At 32.9% G+C, this 19909-nt stretch overlaps 1 protein-coding gene across 7 annotated transcripts in view; it reads left to right on the forward strand.

Moving 5' to 3' along the window:
- Positions 1-19909, forward strand: part of LOC125681821 (cGMP-dependent 3',5'-cyclic phosphodiesterase-like) — a 107589-nt gene that overhangs the window by 3487 nt on the left and 84193 nt on the right. For all 7 annotated transcript variants that reach the window (XM_056154671.1, XM_056154668.1, XM_056154667.1 and 4 more), the window contains exons 2-6: positions 5453-5542; positions 7445-7539; positions 10910-11025; positions 17499-17554; positions 17782-17835. In XM_056154671.1, the coding sequence (XP_056010646.1) occupies positions 5453-5542; positions 7445-7539; positions 10910-11025; positions 17499-17554; positions 17782-17835 (411 nt within the window). The remainder of the gene's footprint in view (positions 1-5452; positions 5543-7444; positions 7540-10909; positions 11026-17498; positions 17555-17781; positions 17836-19909) is intronic.

Consider the following 19909-nt stretch of genomic DNA (forward strand, 5'->3'; position numbering starts at 1 on the left):
CTTCCTGACAAATTTGTTAAAACCATAAGCCCTGGGTGTAGGTTGGGGCCACAATAGGGGATCAAAGTTTTACATGCAAATATGTACTCGGGTATGTAAAATCTTTGTAAATCTTTTTCTCAAGAACCGCTGGGTCAGGAAAGTACAAATTTACGCAAAAGCTTCCTGGCATAGTGCAGATTCAAGTTTGTAAAAATCATGGCCCACAAAAGTAGGTTGGGGCCACAATAGGGATCAAAGCTTTACATGTGAATATATAAGGAAAATCTTTAAAATATGGGCCAAGGTATCTCAGGTGAGCATTGTGGCCCTTGGGCCTCTTGTTATATGTCTTTCCATAACATGCTGTAGAATCATAAAACCTTTTCAGATGATGTGTATTAGGAGAAAAGTGTGTTGCAACATAAAACTAGGTTGCAGTCATCTCATTCAAATTAAGAATGATATGACCAAATATACATGTAGTAGAATATTGTGTAGCTCGTTCCTTGGATACTATATGCCCAAGTATCATCAGACTTTGTCTTTTTTGATTTGTCTGAGAGTAAAGAAATGTAATGACCTAGAATTAGGTTGCAGTGACCTCAATTTAAGAATATTGCCAAATGCAGTAAAACCCTCATAGACTTATAACCTGGATACTATTGTATTGATAAGGCCTAGAATAATCATATCTTGTAATTTGATGCATTTTATGTGTAAAGATTTTTACATACCTAGCAGTTAAATAAATACCTGTTTACTTAGACTTTATTAAATTTTCCATGCAAGAACATAAAGAATTTTTAAATGCACAGCAATTTCTAGTAAACTTTTTGATAAATGCATACCATTTGGATAAATGAATACATTAATTTTGCATAACATTTTAACAAAGTATGATAATGTAATTATATAACTAAATTAAGAGCATTTTCATATTAAGTTCTATTATGATCTTTAGGTCTCTATTTTTTGCAAGTCCCTCTCTCAAGAAAGGCAGTTTGCTATCACTTATTTCATTATGCTGTGTAACAAAAATTATATTTTTGATAATATTTGATATACATGCAAGAAAGAATGTAATATATAATGTCAAAATATGAATTGATAGAATTAAACTTCAGTAAGATATATACATATATAAGAAAGGAAATGACATGTCAGGATTTTGTACTGTTTTTGTATGCCGTTTGATTGTTTTAGTAATATCAGTGTGACACAATTCACACATTACACATACTTTTGTTAGTATTTTGGTGTAATTAATTTTGTGTGTCCTGGTTGACAGACATAAAATACTTGTTTTGTAGTCTTTTTGACAACTTATGAAATATGCAGGTATTGCAATAATTATTTTAATGTAATTAAAGAACTGGTGTCAATGGCGGGAGCTATAGTTGTCATTCAATTTATTGTTACTAGGAACACTTCCTGACAAGCTTCTCATGTGTCCCGGTAGTGGTGCACTTCTTAAGGAAGCTAAGGTCCTAGCTAAAGTTCTGACACAGAAGAAGGAACTTTATTATTTATATGCAGAATGTTTTACAGCCTGCTTTGATACACTGCATTTATGGTTTACAGGGTACATTTTGTAACATGATGAAATTGTATTTTTTCATGTAGGTGTTTACAGTGGACAACTGTACAACTATAATCAGCTTACTCCTGTCAGTACTTCATGTGTGTCAATCTAATCAGTATTTTCTGCTCATGTATGAAAAGTACATGTACATGCATGCTCATGTATTCAAATACTAAACTAAACTAGTGTTGTGTGATATATTGCATTTGTATATATATATGTTTGATATATATTTTGGATTATTCATTCAGAATTGACGAAAGAGGGTAAAACATGTCCTATATTGATAAGGAATAATTTCGAAAATCTGCCAGAAAAGTCAGAAATTTATTGCATGATGAGAGTTTGTTCCACATTTTTCAGAGAAAACCAAATAGAATGTATGCTAATGAAAATTCAGTCTACGACATAACATGTATGCAATTTGATGGGGTAAGGGTGTTTGCTCCTGATCATATAATGGTCGTAAGAAAATGTGCATTTTTATGGTTTTTATAAATGTATGATTTTATTATGTATGTATAATATATGTATAATATATATATATATAACAAATTGTAGGGATCTATGTAGTCATTTATGAGTCAGATGGCATTAAATTTGACCTTTTTGCATTTAAAATATTCTTTGATTCCAATAGATCTCCATGATAAATGTAATATGATATATAAAAAAAGAACAACAATCTTTTAAGTTATCTAACAACTATAATGACAACTATATTCATAACACCCCTCTGTTCTGATCGTTTTTCCTTTAAAATGTTCATAAATTCTAAACATCAAATTTCTGTCTATAATTGCTATACGAATTTCCAAAGTCTTGAACAATTTTTGGAAATCATGAAATTAACATCAAAATATCCTACAGAATTTGAAATTAAACAAGAAATCATTGGGTCCATGTATTGTTGAAATTACAGAGATAGAGAGATGCAACTTGTGCAATTTATGGATGGAATTTTACGGGAAGCTTACCTTCACTTTTCAAAAATATTTACCCTGCAATATTGAACCCATTTTCAAAATATAAAACTTTTTACTTTTCTGTTGTACACTTTCCCCAAGAATTCCTGGTATCAATTTTGGAAGTTTAAATATTTTTTTATGAAAAACAAATCACAAATGAAAGCAATATGAAAAAATGTAAAATAATCTATTTTCATCATTTTCTTCTAAAAATCCATCCATTGTAAATTATAACTCTTTCCTAATGTGGCACATAATGTAAATCAATTTTTAAAAAAGATTTGACATCATGCTGGAAGGAGTATGGTAATTATTATGATTTTAAAATAAGTTTCTGATAAATAAACTGTAATTTATTAGACACTGCACAGGTTGTTGTGCAAAACAGAGGAGCATACATCTTTAATCTGAAGTCATAGGACCAGTATATTTACATTCACTTTGTGTAATTTGCTTCATTTCTATTGAAATCCATTGCTTGTCATTAGCAACTGTGAAAGCACATTCTGTTTCAATCTAGTTAGATCTGGTTTTTAGTGCCGTCTGTCTGTGTGAATGATTTGTCAATGTAAATTCCACGAACTTCATGACCTATTTCGCGGCAATGTCGAAATTGTTGGGAAATATGTTCTCTGGTTTATTTATTACCTTTTATTTGAATTTAAGATCATAGAAAACACATTTCACAAAATGATATGATGTATTTTTAATGAGTTTAGAGTTTGTCCTTCGTGGACTATTTTCCTTTACTGTCGTCCAAATATGGAAATTATTACCAAATATGGAGACAGATCAAGGGCGGGTGATTTTCAGCTTTTCCAATTAAATAACTTGCATGTCAATAATATCTAAATTTTACATACTTAGAAAGTATTTATATTTTTAAAAATTCAAAATTATATTTGGTTTGTTAAACGGAATATAAAGGTAGCAAACATGCATAACCTGTTAATTCAGTTTTGCATATATTTTTTTTTAGCAATATTTGAAACCTTCATATCCCAATTAACAAACCAAAAAAAAGCATTTTATTTAAATGTTGCATTAAGACATCGGCAGATGTCTGATGATGTCACAATATAGATTTTCAATATAATGACACTGCATGTATAATGATATTTCTGTGCTTCTGATGCAGTGTACATCAGGTTTTTATTGATATGAATTACGTCCGATGTTTTATAAAAGTGATTATTTGATTATTTATGATAAAACGTGGTTTGGAAGGCTTTACATTTTTGCGGCTATAAATCGCAAGCTGTCTGAATCCAAGTTCCAATTGGATATTGTATAAATTGGTAAAAATTAGCTTCTCCTCATAAATGAAATAAATTGATTTGCTTTGAATTGATTATTTCATGAAATCCAGAGCTTTGTAACAGACACTCATGACTGTCCACGGTGTTGCAACAGAAGTCAAAATAACAAATTACTGTTATCAGATCCCCTTAATATTGCTAGAGCTACATCAGTTATAGATTGAATGACTAATGAATTGAGATTGATCAATATGAATTTATGTATTCACTTGGTATAACTGTAAATTAATTAACTCTGTATATATATTGGTAATTAGTCAATATAGGGAGTTGTTTTGTAATACACCACAAATGATGGACACTCAATATATGTCACTGTTGCTAATTGACATAGATCAGATCACTACAATGCTCTGCTAATATTTATATTGAAAGGGATCAGCATTGAATTAATCAGCCTCTCCTATTGTGTGATCTGTAAACATTGATAACCTATCAGTAAATATGTTGACAGTAAGGTAAACAATAGACTTTTATAAACTGAAAGAGATCCTGCTGTACACATTCTGCATAGGGAAATATCCACAATGTTCTTCTGGAAGGAAAGGTTCTTGATATTTATTAGAACAATTGTAATGCTGCTCATCTTGAAGAGGTTTTTAAAGTGCTTTAAGTTCAGATCAAACATATGCCTACAGCCTGTGGTTCTTCTCCATCCCTGTGTACTTCAAGACATGTGCTATTTACAGTGAGAGTTGATATTGGAGTGATTTCCTGATTTACGTACTCCTCAGGTCTATTCATGTACAGTTTCTTTCAGAATTGGGGATTAAATTTTATGTCGTAGTGTGTCTATCTTTATCCTACTTTATGAAGGGGAGACATGTTTTAGTCCACTAACTTAAAATCCAGCTATGACGTCATTCTATTGTTATAGCACTTCATTATTTTTCAGGAATGGAGTTTTTCAGATAACTACTTAGTGATATAATTTTTTATGAACAAGCACTCCTTATCCCCCTGGCCTCTGTCACTGTTTTAACAAAATGTAAAGAATAATTTTCAAATTAAAATCAGAAGACACAAATGGGAGTCGAACCCAAGACATTTCACATGAAAGGCAGCTAGATCGAAGCTCTATCCACTGAGCCATTGAGGACGATGACAGCTTTGGAAATATCAAACAATAGATGTTTCATATAACAAAACTCTATACTTGTATTAAATATAATTCTGATATTTAATAGTATTTTTATAATTTATTGAAAGAATTTCCTAATATGAGTTACAATTATAGTTATATTTAAACTGGGGTGGGTTTTAAGTTGGTCAATGTCTTCGTTCCTCTCCATTCCTTAAATACAATGGACATCAGCCCCTTAAGGGCGTTGGCTCCATTACTTTTATTGAATGGAGAGGTACTCGGACATTAACCTATATACATAGAATTAGATTGAAATCTCGAGAACTGTTGTTTTTGAAATTCCATTAGAAGCTTTCACTAGTTTCTTTGTATCTCTATGGAGTTTATGCTTGAGAGGTCACATGAAACACCATTAACCAGCTTTTATATAGTATGTGTATGCTTAAGAAGATTGTGAGTGAAAGAAGATGACAATGTATATTTTATATACTTCTATTTAATTTTATTTCTATTTCAGGAAGCATTGTCTCCACTCGACAATGTGGCAGGGATGCGAGATCTCTATTGCACTATTAGAGAAGTCCTGAATGATCTGCTTCATAGGAAAGTGAGCATATACATGTATTTAGTATTGATTAGTTCACTTGTGTGGTCATATATATATATATATATATATATATATATATATATATATATATCTTACCAACTGACAATCATGTGATCTTTTAGTACACTTTATTTGGAAATTAAACTTTATAGACAAAAATTCAGCACAATTTATAATTAATCTAATGCCTGTCAGCTTATATGGTACAGTAACACATACATACATGTACATTAGCTACTTTTAGAGTTGGTATGTACACATAGTTGTAAACTTTCTTTCTTTTTTGAATTTCCTTCTTTATAAAATGTCTTACTGTTATGCCCTCTGGGCCCAAAATTGGAATAAACTTATCATAGTATATCTTTACATCAAAAGCTGCACCATGGCAGATTGGCTGTAAAAATCTGTAACAAAATGATACTTCCTTGCATAGATATTTTCAGGGACAGACTACAGTAAAACACGGTTACAGCAGACAGGCTGAAATGAATTTTAAAGTTTTAAAACATATTTTGAACTTATTGGATGTGATGAATTACATTTATAGCAAATCAAAATTCACTTCACTAGAAGCATGTTTTACTGTATATATACACCTTGGTCATACTTTCTTCTAACATCCTTCCCTATCTTATTTTTATCCCCCCCCCTTTTCAACTTTCCTCCAATTTCTACCCTTAGACTCCATCATACATTTATTCCTGTTACTTGAACTTGTTCATCGGTTTTTCTTTACTTCTCTAATAATTACATGTACTATATTACTACTTGTACTTGTCCCTATGATCTAACCACTACTTCTATGAAGAAACGATCACTATTTCTATGAAGAAAAGGTGTTGCTTGGCAATATTAGATATACAATGGCAAATAATGATGTATGTTGTAACACTTTGATTGCAGATCACTAAACTATAAATGCAGCACTTCCAACATCTTTCTTTGTCCTTTTATTCAGGATTCATTAAACATTCTTGTCCTTGGTGAAACTTACTCTGTACAACCAGTGTCATGATTCATCACGATCATCCAAAAATAAAAACCCCACTAAACTCCAGAATTGATCGTAATTTTATATCAAGGATTTTACATACATGTAGAGTCATCAAACACAGCAACATTTATTGATGTTCGCTCTCAGTTGATTTACAACTAAGTTTGAGGAATTATATGTACATCAGCAGAGGGTTAAAATACACAATACATTCTGTGGAAAGGTTTCCACACTTCGTGCTGTGATGATCCGATTTGATTCATTCCTTTAACACTAGTATTCCCCTTGATTACCATAGTATAATTTTATTCATGTAAGCCTGAAATGAAAAAGGACGAAATCTTATTTGATTTTTCGATAACAGTGAGTTGTAATGCGATTTGATAACTCCTGTTTTATTGAATCGATACCTTGTTTCTATCCTTGCTCACCTAATTTTCTTGGAAGGAAACAAAAATCAATAGGAAGACACAGGCTCAAAAATAGCTAGATAATTTCTAGTCATCTAAACCAACTTTATAGACCACAATTAATGTATTGAAGAGAAGGAAACTGGTTAATTGTGACTTCAATGGGCCAGCTTTCAATTTAGAAAGTCAATCGATGATTGAGTTTCCTTGTTAAATGCTTTAGAAACCTCCTTATTCATGTTGCTATTCCTTAAATGCATGGATTAAATTAAATGAATATAAAAATTGTCCAAAAAGGGGTATATTTTATGCATGAATATTGAATGTATTTGTTTGTAACTATAAATGGAGATATTTTGAAAAATGAATAAATACTTTTCTTCAACTTATATAGTTATCTATGTTTGTAAATGTAAGATATGACTTGCTTTAATTGTTATTTTGAAAATTACTTAAAATGCTTGCTTCTTGTAACCAGTGTTGCCATATCATTTGTAGGTGAATTCCATTGTTTATATTGTGGAGGAAAAGTCAGGAAAGCTATATGCTGATGCTGAGAAAAAACATGCTGCACCAAGCAGTGGCATTGTCAGGTTTGTCAGAAGAGTTACCTTTCTTTAAAAGAATCAGTCTCCCATGCACTGTTTATATTCATAAGTGAAGGGCATGCCTGAAAAGAGTTTAGTATTACATTAGTAGAGGTTATTACACTACATGTTCTTGGTTTGTCTTGTTGCACTTGTATATCACACCAATGTTAAACTCCACCACTATGAGGATATATTTTATATGGGTGTGTTTGTGTGTCTATATATATATATATACAGTACGGCCAGCGCGGATCCCGTATTTTCCGCGCTCCCCCGCGGTATATCTCAGGTAACCCTGCATATCCCGCGGTCCTACTGTCCTCGCCACGGTCTCACCTGTAGATGATTAATGCCATCAACAAACACGAGTTATCTCCCGTTAACGTAAAAAAATATATATACTGATCATAAACTGAAAACAGATCGTTTGTTCAGCAATACTATAAATAAATCATTAAATTGCCATATACATGTGCATGCATCGCTTGTAAAATTTACATTTTTTTTATTCTTAAAACATACAAAATAATATTTTGTTATTAATAAATTTTTGAACCAATTCTCGAAATCTACACAAACACCAATAAAACAGACAGAACATATTAATCTTGCACTCGTATACGGTCATTTGTAGATCTATTGTGTTATTTTTTTCACTGTAAAAAATATTAGGACACAGCTCCTAATCCTTATCATTAAATGTAGCATAAAAATACTATTAAAAAACAAAATTAAATGCTGGGTTTTTTTTGGGGGGGGGGGGGTTAGAATAAAAAAATTGGAGGTGTATTAAACATGCTAAATCCTAAGTATATCTGATTTTAGTAGGTCCCTGATTTTATTTTTCATTTTTTCTAAAATGATTTATTTATTATACCGGTATGTAATGCGAGATAGCTGTCCATAAGCAAGCCATATTCATTTTTTGCCGACGAATGAAATAGCTATCGTACAGTTAGTTTGTCCTAACAGGTAAATAACGGTACTTCACACCGCGGCGGTGTAAATCTGCCCCGCGATGAAATCCCGCGGAGGGATAGCGCAGGAAGGATTAACATACCGCGGGGGGAGCGCGGTCTAATACGGGATCCGCGATGGCCGTACTGTATATACATGTATATATATATATATTATTCAGCTCAAACTCAAAATACAATCTTCTGGCCTTCACATATTGTTACAGGCCTTTAATGTTAAAAGTATGCTTGGAGTACATGCTATCAGTTTATTATCAAAGTGTTTAAAAGACCTCAAGTTTCAAAAGGAATAAGACAACTTGTCCAAGAGTCTATTTGAAGATATGATACTTCTTATGTTCTATAACTTTCAATAGTTCACCAAACCTAGAATTACAATAAACTAGTCTGAATCTTGCATGTATAGATTTTATCGTAATGCCGATAATTATGGGGTCCTACATTGAAAATGGGGAAGCCATAGTCATCCATTGTACCATATCTCATCATCAGTTTCACAGTGACCTATATGTCTTGAGTAGTATTTTAACATAAAACTTATGTTTTATACATTTAAGTAATTGACTAGTATAGGAAGACACCCCTAGATTCATAAAGTCAAAGTCACAACAGACCTTCAATTTCTAACTTTAAATATGTTGATGGAGCTGCCATTAGGGCAAGTGTAGCCACATGTATATGAGAGGATCCAGAAATTTTCCTCATGGAAGTGGGTTCCACCCAATGCATTTTTATAGGGGTCCAATTAAAACTATGGACTAACATTTTACAACAAGAAGTGCATACAAATAGGCAAATATATTTATTTTCTACCTAACATATGGGTGGTGGGTTTGGACCCTCCATCCCATACCTGTTGTCTTCCAATGGAATTAAGATATTTGATTTAAAAGAAAATGGGAAAATTTTGTAGAGTATTAAAAATTGTATAATAGGATAATAAAAATCATCAAAAACTTCTATTTAATGGTAGGAGTGATTATCCTAAAACTTTAATCCCCATGTAGCAATGATTGATTTTAATTTAACACAAAAATCTAACATTTCAGCTTGAGCATATTATTGTAAATAAATGTATGCATGTTTGACCCCCCCCCCCCCTTCTCTTTTTTTCCATTGTTGTATATTATGATACTTGTACATTGATATCCATTCACAAGCCTAGAATTAATTAAGCTAATCATGATCATTTGATGCCAAATGTTTTCATAGACATGATATGTACAATAATGAATTTCTCTGTCATATTATAATTGGCAAGGTTGATTTTCATGGTCATGTGCATGCATGCTAAATTCACCCTTTAAGAATCAACTCCTAATTTAGATCCATCACTGCCTCAGTTGTATTATGACATCAAAACATAAACTGTGGCATTATGGATCTATCTTCATGCTATGGTTTACATTTCATTGTACATTAGGGCTAGTTAATGTGGCGCACAGCACTGTGTAGGGGACCGCAAGACTAGATAATTTACTTAAGTTCATTATCTCAGATCAAGGAGATGCGACTTTGTGAGATCTCTGCAATTTTTGGTGAAGGACTTCAAGGATTGTGATAAAAAAGTTTTTCATGTGCTTTAGTCATCAGAGTTTGCAGTACAAGCCAGAGCTTTGCTTTCGTGATTGTAATGCAATAAATCGAAAAGTTTTCAGCATAAACAGTAATGAGTAAAGAAAGACACCTATAGATTTTGTTTTATCTGTCAATTCTTCAACACTATAAATGAGATAAATTGAGAAGTTTCAACTTAGTAGACCTAATAATTGAGGTCAAAGGTCAAGGTCACAGAAGACCTTCAAACCAAGTTTAATTTTCATTGTGACACAATATCTTGAACAGTTTTCATATTCGGCAGTAATTAGATAATTCATAACATTTTTGTTCTTCACACCATGCCTTTATTATTCTTGATTTGTATCAACAATGGTATTGGTAAAAAAAATAATACAATTGGCATTACTTCTCATATTACTGGATTTTCTTAAAATTTCCAATTTAGCATGGTTTACTTTGAAATTCTTAACTCTAAGAGCCCTGGCCCTAGTCCCAAAGTACTGAAAAATTCCACTGAATTAGGGAAGGTTAACTTTCTGCAAAGGATATAAACCGAAAATTGTCCATTCTGTGAGAGAAAGAACTGACTGAGGCCTGTAGGGACAATGATTTATTATTGTCAATGGGTTAACCTGAGCCTGTCCATTCTTAAAACAAAAGTAGGTAATGTTTTAAGTAGGATATTAGCCTCCAACTGTCCATTCTGTGAGAGATAGAACTGATCGAGGTCCATAGTAGGGCCCCGATCAGTTCTTTCTCTCATAGAATGGACAGTTTGAGGCTTATATCCTTTACATAGATAAAAAAACCTAAGTACATGTTCATTGGTATTTTAGGGAGACAATGGAGACACAGCAGTTTCATGTCCAAAGTAACGATGTAGCTGAAGATCCAGTTGTAGCTGTACTAAAGGCACAGTGTAAGCTTTCCACAGACTGGAGCCCCAAAACAGGTAGACATACAGCGGATCTTCATTCATCAAACTCATAATAATCTACCTCATAAAATGGCTCTAAGCTATGACAGTTCCAGAGACAGGTACTAACCATTTGTTATGAATTCAACTATTTTCAGCTTATATTTATGCAACACCAATGTTTTTTATGTATTTTCCCAATTTTTAGCTCACTTGAGCTGAAGGTTCAAGAGAACTTTTCTTATCAAAATTTGTCTATTGTCTGTCGTCGTTGGTGTCATCTGCGTAAACTTCTCACATTTTCATCTTCTTCTCTAGAACCACTGGGCTAATTTCAACCAAATTTGGAACAAGGCATTGTTGGGTGAAGGGGATTCAAGTTTATTCAAATGAAATGCCATGCCCCCTTCAAAGAGGAGATAATCACAAAAATAGGGTGGGGTCATTTAAAAATCTTCTTCTCAATAACAGCTAGCCAGAAATCTGAAATTTACATGAAAGCTTTCTGACATAGTGCAGATTAAAATTTGTTAAAATCAAGACTGCTGGGGCTAGGGTAGGGCCACAATAGGGAATCAAAGTTGCATAGGGAAAATCTTTAAAAATCGTCTTCTTAAGAACCACCTAGCCAGAAAAGTGGAGATTTACCTGAAAGCTTGCTGGTATAGAGTAGATTCAAATTTGTTCAGATCATGGCCACCGGGGGTAGGTTGGGGAATCAAAGGTTTACATGCAGATATATATATATAGGAAAATCTTCTTCTCCAGTACTACTGAGCCAAGTTCAAACTTGGAACAAATCATTCATCATTGAAGGAAATTCAAGCGTGTTTAAATGAAGGGCCATGCCCCTTTCAAAAGGGAGGTAATCACAAAAATGCAAAAATATGGTGGGATCATTTAGAAATCTTCCCCTCAATAACAGCTGGCCAAAAAAAATCCAATGAAATTTACATGAAAGTTTTCTGACATAGTAGAGATTCAAGTTTGTTAAATGCAAAACTCTTGGGGTTAGAGTAGGACCACAATAGGGGATCAAAGTTTTAGATGCAAATACATAGGGGAAATCTTTAAAAATCTTCTTCTCAAGAACTACCTGGCCAAAAGAGTGGAGATTTACCTGAAAGCTTGCTGATATAGAGTAGATTTAAAGTTGTTTAGATCATGGCCCCTGAGGGTAGGGTGGTGCCACATTAGGGGATCAAACTTTTACATGCTGATATATAGGAAATCTTCTCCAGAACCATTGGGCCAATTTCAATCAAACTTGATACAAATCATCCTTAGGTGAAGGGGATTCAATTTTGTTGAAATGAAGGGCCATGCCCCCATCAAAGGGGAGATAATCGCAGAAAATGCAAAAATAGGGTGGGGTTATTGAAAATTTTTCTCAAGAACCACTTGGCCAAAAAAGCTGAAATTTACTTGAAAGCTTCCTGACAAAGTGTAGATTCAAGTTTGTAAAAATCAGGACCCCTGGGGTTATGATGGGGCCACAATAGGGGATCAAAGGTTTACATGTGAATGTATAGGGAACCAAACTTGGCACAAAGCATCCTTAGATGAAATTTGTTAATATGAAAGGTCATACCTGTCTACAAGGGAATGAATTTGTAGTCAAGTTTAATAACGAAGTTTGTCAAGTCGTTTTTTTTAAAAAGTTTTTTCTGAACCAAGCTGCTTGTATAATGATAGTTTTGCTCAAGCTTGTTTATTGCTGTTCAGGTGAGTGATTTAGCCCATGGGCCTCTTGTCTTTTATTGAAACTATGTGTATATTTTGGTAAATGTGTAGTTCTGTTGTTGGTCCTATTTTTTTTTATCATTTTAAAAGGAAATGTCCAGCATGAAAACACTTTTTGGAATATAGTGCCACTTTTATAACACATATATATACCATATATATACCAGTACATGTAAACTTTTTTGAAGCATTACAGACCCTGAAACATATTACTACTCTACTTGCACGGAATGTTACAAAACGATTCTTGTGAACAATTTGCACAGAACGCTGAGTGGTCTGCACGGAACAGTGAACGGTTTGCATGAAATACCGAACAGTCTGTATGGAACGGTGAACAGTTTCATGGAATGTTTCGCTCGAAATCAAATGCTGACCATTTTTTTGAATGGTCTGCACAAAACGGTAGGCATGGCATGCATGCTTTGTGAATGGTATGCACGAAACGATAAACGTGGCCTGCACGCTTTTATTTTTTCGGCATTATTCGGTTCTTCATTGGGGTAGTTTAAGCCCGAAATAATTTCAATATTATGGTTATACACTTTATATCAAAAAAGGTTGAGAAAGGAGTGATATTAAGCCATTTTAAAATGATTGTACCTGTCCAACACTGTAAGTTGCTCCTTTTTAATCACCAATAAATATACAAAAACGAGTTGTTGAATGGATGAAAACTTTTCTCTTTTACTTAAATATCAGCTTAAAACATGTTGGGATAAACACAAATGAATATTTTTTTTAACTTTCTTTAAATAAAAGAAAGAGGTACAGAAATGTTATCATCATGGAATATTGATTATTCAACTTACACAATTATTGATTCATTGCTCTATTAAATTCCTTAAAACTGAAAATGAAGTGGTTGCGTCAGCTTGGCATTTTTTGCACATTCAGTCCGAGTGTCGTTAAAATACATGTACAATTTGTATATATTCCAGGCTCCTTTTTTGAAGACAGATATCAAATAAATCTATACATTTTTATATACATGTATGACAACAGATGAAATAATAGAAAAAATAAAACCACTTATTGTCAGGCAAGACTGAAACATATTCTCGGGCGGGGAGAGGGGGGGGGGGGGGGGGGGGGCGGGGATGCATCTAGACCTCGTACTAGCCAGTTGAAAAGAACCTGTCACCTTGGATAAGAAGGAACAATACAAAGCAAAAAGAAACATCGAAATATGAATGAAATAGATTGAGAAATAAGTCTGATAATAAATTGAATAAATAAAACAAATAATGACTAACTATAGTAATCATCAACATACATGTATTCTTAGTGTTTCTGTCTGATATTTCATCTAAAGTTTTAACTGCACTCTGATACAGATACATTGAATGATGAAATTTTAATTGTTATTCTATTTCTTGGAGCAATATCAGTCAGATTAATTTTTTTAGAACGTATTTCTATCAATTTTGAAGATGGCATTGCTTTTTGGCATTGTTGTATTTGCCTCAATTTTAAACCTAAAGAAAACTATTTGCATATTTACACATTCTATTTTGAGAGACAAAATATTATAATTTAAACACCTCTTTTGTCATGTTTCAATTGCCCTGGCCAATTTTCACACCTTGTGTATGAAGTAAAATATTCAAATTATTTCAAATTCCTGGATTAGCTGACCTCTACTCTAGCAAAAAGAAAAACACCTTGGAATTTGCATAAGATATACAAGTTATACATTGGTCGGTCTTTGCATTATCCAGACGGTTCCAATAAACAATTTTGATGAAGATATTTTTTATTGAACAAAAAATGTAAGGCGACAAATTATTGCTATACATGTATATACAAACAAAAAAAAACTACCAAGGGCAGAGATATACCATGTCTCTTAAAACTACCAAGGGTGTTCAAATTGCTTCAAGGGCTACGAATGTATCAGATTTTGTCTGCCTGGTGGTTTTAAAATCACTATATATGCAGATTTTCACTGTTGAAAGTCCACTTAAGAGAAATTTAAAATAATTGCTAGAATTGCCAACACCGTCCACCTGTCCCATATCCCATACCGAAATGACTTGCACATTTTGCACAGTCTGGGCGTGTTTTGAATGGTCTCGACTTTTCTGTTGGCATGGTTTGATTATGTTTGGAACGATTCGTGCATGAAACGGTTTATGCAGAACGGTCTGCATGGAATGGTGAATGATTTGCACAGAACGGCGAACAGTTTGGAGGTGTAGAGCATGCTTCAGGGTCTGTATTATAATGGAACCTCATTTTTCCGAAATTCCATATATAGGTTCCTAGTCAATATCATCTGAATTACCTTGATTTCTGCTATATTTTGTATATAACCTTCCATAACAATGACAGTAAAGAAAAATTCTGCATTGAATTAATATGTTATCCTGTATTACTATGATATACAATAGCACTACTACATAACTCTTGTTCAAATAAAATAAACACTACTAAAACGATGGAAGAGCAGGTGATCTATGGCCATTGATAATTGCTCAAGCGAGTCTTTGATGACTGAACACTGCACTGCACCCAAGCCAATTGATAAGCAATGTCATCTTGTACTGCTTTAAATACATCCACAACTGAACACCCATCCATATAAAATCTGACATACCCTGCACATTCACGTCAAATTACAGATTCAAGCTAATAGAATACTAATTAGTACCAGTATGTAAATACTGTGCAACGACTGAAACTTCCTACTCAGATCTACAAATAGCAATATGTAAACCAGTATTGTGAATATTGTAAACTGTACATGTTTTGCAGATAATAATTAACCTATTGATATGGAAAATGATTTTCCCCATGGCAATATATTAGTACAATTCAAAACTTGTCAGAGAAGCGAGTCTCGTTGCTTTAGTTGACTTTATGTATAAAATTCTTCTCGCTTTCTGAGCTTGGTGGTATCTAAAGCATTGTATTGACTTCAAAAATGTCAATAATTGTATACTGTCCTATGACAAAAATTGGTGGAAATGCTAAGATTCAACCTATCTAGGGAAGGTGTGATACAGGTTGAATTAATGTTCTCACATATCCTGAAACAGCTGGCTTGATAAAATATATATCCTGATATATTATGAAATCTCTTTATGTCAACAAAGTTATTTAACACAAATTTATCACCCCACTCACCAAACTTTTTATTTTGCTTTCTCAATGTTTTCTCAATATTTGCAAGACACTAGGACACAACAATGAAAACAATCTTTTTGGAATTTTTTTACTACATATATTGAAAGAGGTATCATGAGTACATGAAGATATATACTTTACTTATTCAGAACTTGATATATAATTGATTTTTCAACACGTGGTTCCAACTCCAAAATTATCAAACCTGGGTTGACACCTATGCCATTCCTCTAGCCATTACATTTATATTATGATATATATGTAACAAATGCCGAAATGATTGAGATGTGCTAAATTGAAAAATTCTATTTCTCATGCATATTACAGTAACTTCTTAATTATGTAATTGTTTAAATTTTGCTGTCAAATATGATATGAATGCTATTTCTCCAGATTTTACGTGTCTCACAAAATCTATTTGAGTGCAAGTAATCCCATGTATGCATTGAAGATTGATGTAATATTGTTTGATTTTTTATATCAAATATGTTATAAGAACTTGGGAAATCCTATGTCAGATTGTAATTTGGTGTTTTATATGGATTTTGGTCTTGCATTTTCCCATTCGGTTCTTGCAAAACTTTCCCTAGTTACATCTCTATTAAATAAAAGTATAGCTTTAACTATGTGAAGCCAAGGATTATTTGTCAATTTGCTGGATCTGGGGAGCTCCTTATAGAAGTATATTGATCTGTTTGGCAAAGTGAATTTGTGTTTTCTTTCTTCATTCTTTCTCCCAGTAAGGAAGTTGAGGGTAGCATTATTAAGCTGTGAGATGTGAAGTCTAATGTGTGAATTCCATCCTGGGTTAAATCAATAGAACCTCCTATTAATGAAGGTTTAATCGATGTGGACATTATACTATACTGTATATGTTTAATGAGTGTAAATGATATGCACAGAAATGCTTTTATGCTTCATCAGTTGCATGCAGGCATTTTATGGTCATCCACACTATGGTATAATTTAAACCAAAGTTTTACATTATTGTAGCCATATTGATACAAAATAACATCTTCCAGACCATGCTTGTCAAAAATTTAGATTTGGGGTAAAAATGAAGTTAATGTAAAACATTGTCAGGTACATGTATTTCAAATCTTATTTTATGTTGGAAATGTTTGTCCTGTCATCTGCCATTTGAACGTTATTGTCACAATATTCTTAGAAACTATTTCATGGTTTCTTCATATTTATAACAATTATAAGCTTTTACCATATACAGGGAAAGTTTTGTCCTGTGTTATTTTTAGTCAGGTGCATTGAAAATGATGTCATCTAATTTTGAATTAAAACTTTAGAGTAATGAGTAAATTTAGATCCAGCCAGTTTTAGATATTCCTATTTAGAACAAAGGTGACATGACCAAAAATGAAATGGAGGGAAAATGTTACTTTGTACTCTGTCTATTTAAATTACATTAATTGAAGACCAGAGTTTTCATTAACTCTAAATTGAATTGTGATATCTTCATTATAGTTTTTGATGTGTCTTACAAAGTATGTATAAAGGTGACTTGTTAAGCTCATTGTATGCATGACACATGTGGTTGCTCTTAAACCAAATAATTATCAATTTCATCGTGTTTCAGTAGTAACGACCTTCTGTGGTTTCAAATCAATTCTTTTTCCATTTAGTTTATTGTTTGCCTGTAACAGATGAAGAAAATCAGAAAATATTGGCTCTACTAGTGGTAGGTATAATCCTGAAAAATCATTTTTGACAAAAAAGGGTATATAGAAATTCAGAGATTCACCAATATCAGTATGATGATCTCTTCAGTACAGCAAAAACGTCTACATTAAAAGTAATAATTTTCATATTCTAATAGATTTATTTCTGTGACAGAGGAATTATTGATTCCTAAGATACTTCTTAAACATCAAATTTATGCTGGACTTGGTTCCTTTATTGTTACAGATTGAGGATAATGAAACAGTAGAAATCAACAAGATCACTTCATTAAAGCACAAGGTAATCAAATAGATTTTCATTCCTCTCTCTCTCTCTCTCTCTCTCTCTCTCTCTCTCTCTCTCTCTCTCTATATATATATATATATACATATACACATGTATATTCTCATTGTACATGCATTCTATATGGTAAAATTTGTTGAAGTAGTGAAGAAAGACTAGGTGTTACAACTTGCTAGGAAAATAGTGTGTATAGTTGTAATGAGCAAGGATGCCTTGAGCAAAATTGTGAAATTCATGGCCTTTGGATCAAGGGTTCTGTTGCTTGGGTGAGCTTTATGGCTTATATCGTTAAAAGAACTCCTGGACATCAAACAATGAAACCCAGTACACAGAAATAATAATAAGAGAAGCCTTGACCAGAATTGTGAATTTCATGACCCCTGGGCCATGGATTCTGATGCTAGGATAATAAGTCTATATGGTTCAGATGTGATATAGTTACATATTGAAAAGATTCACTAAGTGACATTGTTATAGTCACTGATTTCGCCCATGCACATGTGCTTAATTTTGATTGGATAGTTTATGGTGAAAGTTACTGACCAGCAAGTGCATGCATTTTGGATTGATTTTGATTGGATCATGCTTTAACTTGTATATCTCTCCAGTAAATGAAGGAAATAATGTGAATTTTTTTACTGTAGATAAATTCTGTTGAACAATTCAATGGTGAGAAACTCAGGTGACCTATTGCAATTGGTTGTCGTCTGTCGTACGTTAACATTTAAACATTTTTAACTTCTTGATAACTACCATTCCAATTCTTTTCAAATTTGGTATGAAGCATCTTTAGGACACGGGGGACATAAATGATAAATTTCAGTACTTTTGCACTCCTGGGGCCCAAGCTGCCAAAAATTTACCAATTTTCAAAAATCTTCTCTACAACCTCACATGTTTAAAAAAAACTTAATGCATAGTGATGCAAAACAGGAAGGCCTCTACCAAAATATTAAATTTCATGATCCCTGTGGTAGGGTTTCTGACCCCAGGGTGGGATTTGATGATCCCAGGGGTAGGGGTTGTGGTATCAGGGTGGGGCCAAAATGGTCAGTTATTAAATGTGTGAACAATAGAACATTTTTAACTTCTCGTTAACTACCATTCCAATTCTTTTCAAATTTGGTATGAAGCATGACTGGGACAAGGGGGACATACATTTTAAATTTCAGGACTACTGCACCCCAGGGTCCTGAGGAGCTGGGCAAAAACTGCTAAAAATTGACCAGTTTTCATATCTTCTTCTCTACAACCGCACATCTGTAAGCAAAAATAAATGCATAGTGATGTAGAACAGGAAGGACTCTCCCAAAATTGTAAATTTCAGTATTCCCGGGCTAGAGCTTCTGACTCCAGGGTGGGGCCAAACTTAATATATACAGTGTATATGTGCAAAACATAAATGATATCTGCTTTAATGCTATTGATACTAAATTGAAAAATAAATTTTATTATCCTGGGCGGTAAGGGTTTGGGTTTCAGGGTGGTGCCAATACTATTATGATGATTTGAAGAACTTCTTTATAGAGGTTCGCACCTAACATTTGGAGTAATGTCAATTTTTTGGGTAGTGTATTTTTGATTTCTACATTGAAAGAGAATTAGGAAATTGAAAAGAAAAACTAGGATCGCAATGCTTGTTAGTGAGCTACAGTGTTCTAAACATGACCTTTTTGCACTTAAAATTTATTCAATTAAACTTGATTTGTCTGTTGGTGTCAACACAATATAAGCAACAGAAATCAATCATTACATAAAATAGATACATAATCATGTCTTCTAACAATATAGATAAAACAAAAGCTTAATACAAATAATAGAAATAGATAATTACCTTTTTGCACTTGATATACGAAAAAAATCATGATATCAAATTTGAGAGTTTAAAAAGACATATTAGGAGTAATGTCAATTTCTAAAATCTCACATAATTTTTAAGGCCATGTCTTAAAGTTTAAAATGGAACTTAAAAAAGAGGGGGTTGGAGACCAAATTTTCAAATTATTGGCGAAAATGTTGAATTTTTATGCAAAATTTTGTGTAAATTGACTTAAACTTTTCTAAGAATCAG

Source organism: Ostrea edulis, chromosome 2 (genome assembly GCF_947568905.1).
Source record: "Ostrea edulis chromosome 2, xbOstEdul1.1, whole genome shotgun sequence".
Classification (NCBI taxonomy): domain Eukaryota; kingdom Metazoa; phylum Mollusca; class Bivalvia; order Ostreida; family Ostreidae; genus Ostrea; species Ostrea edulis.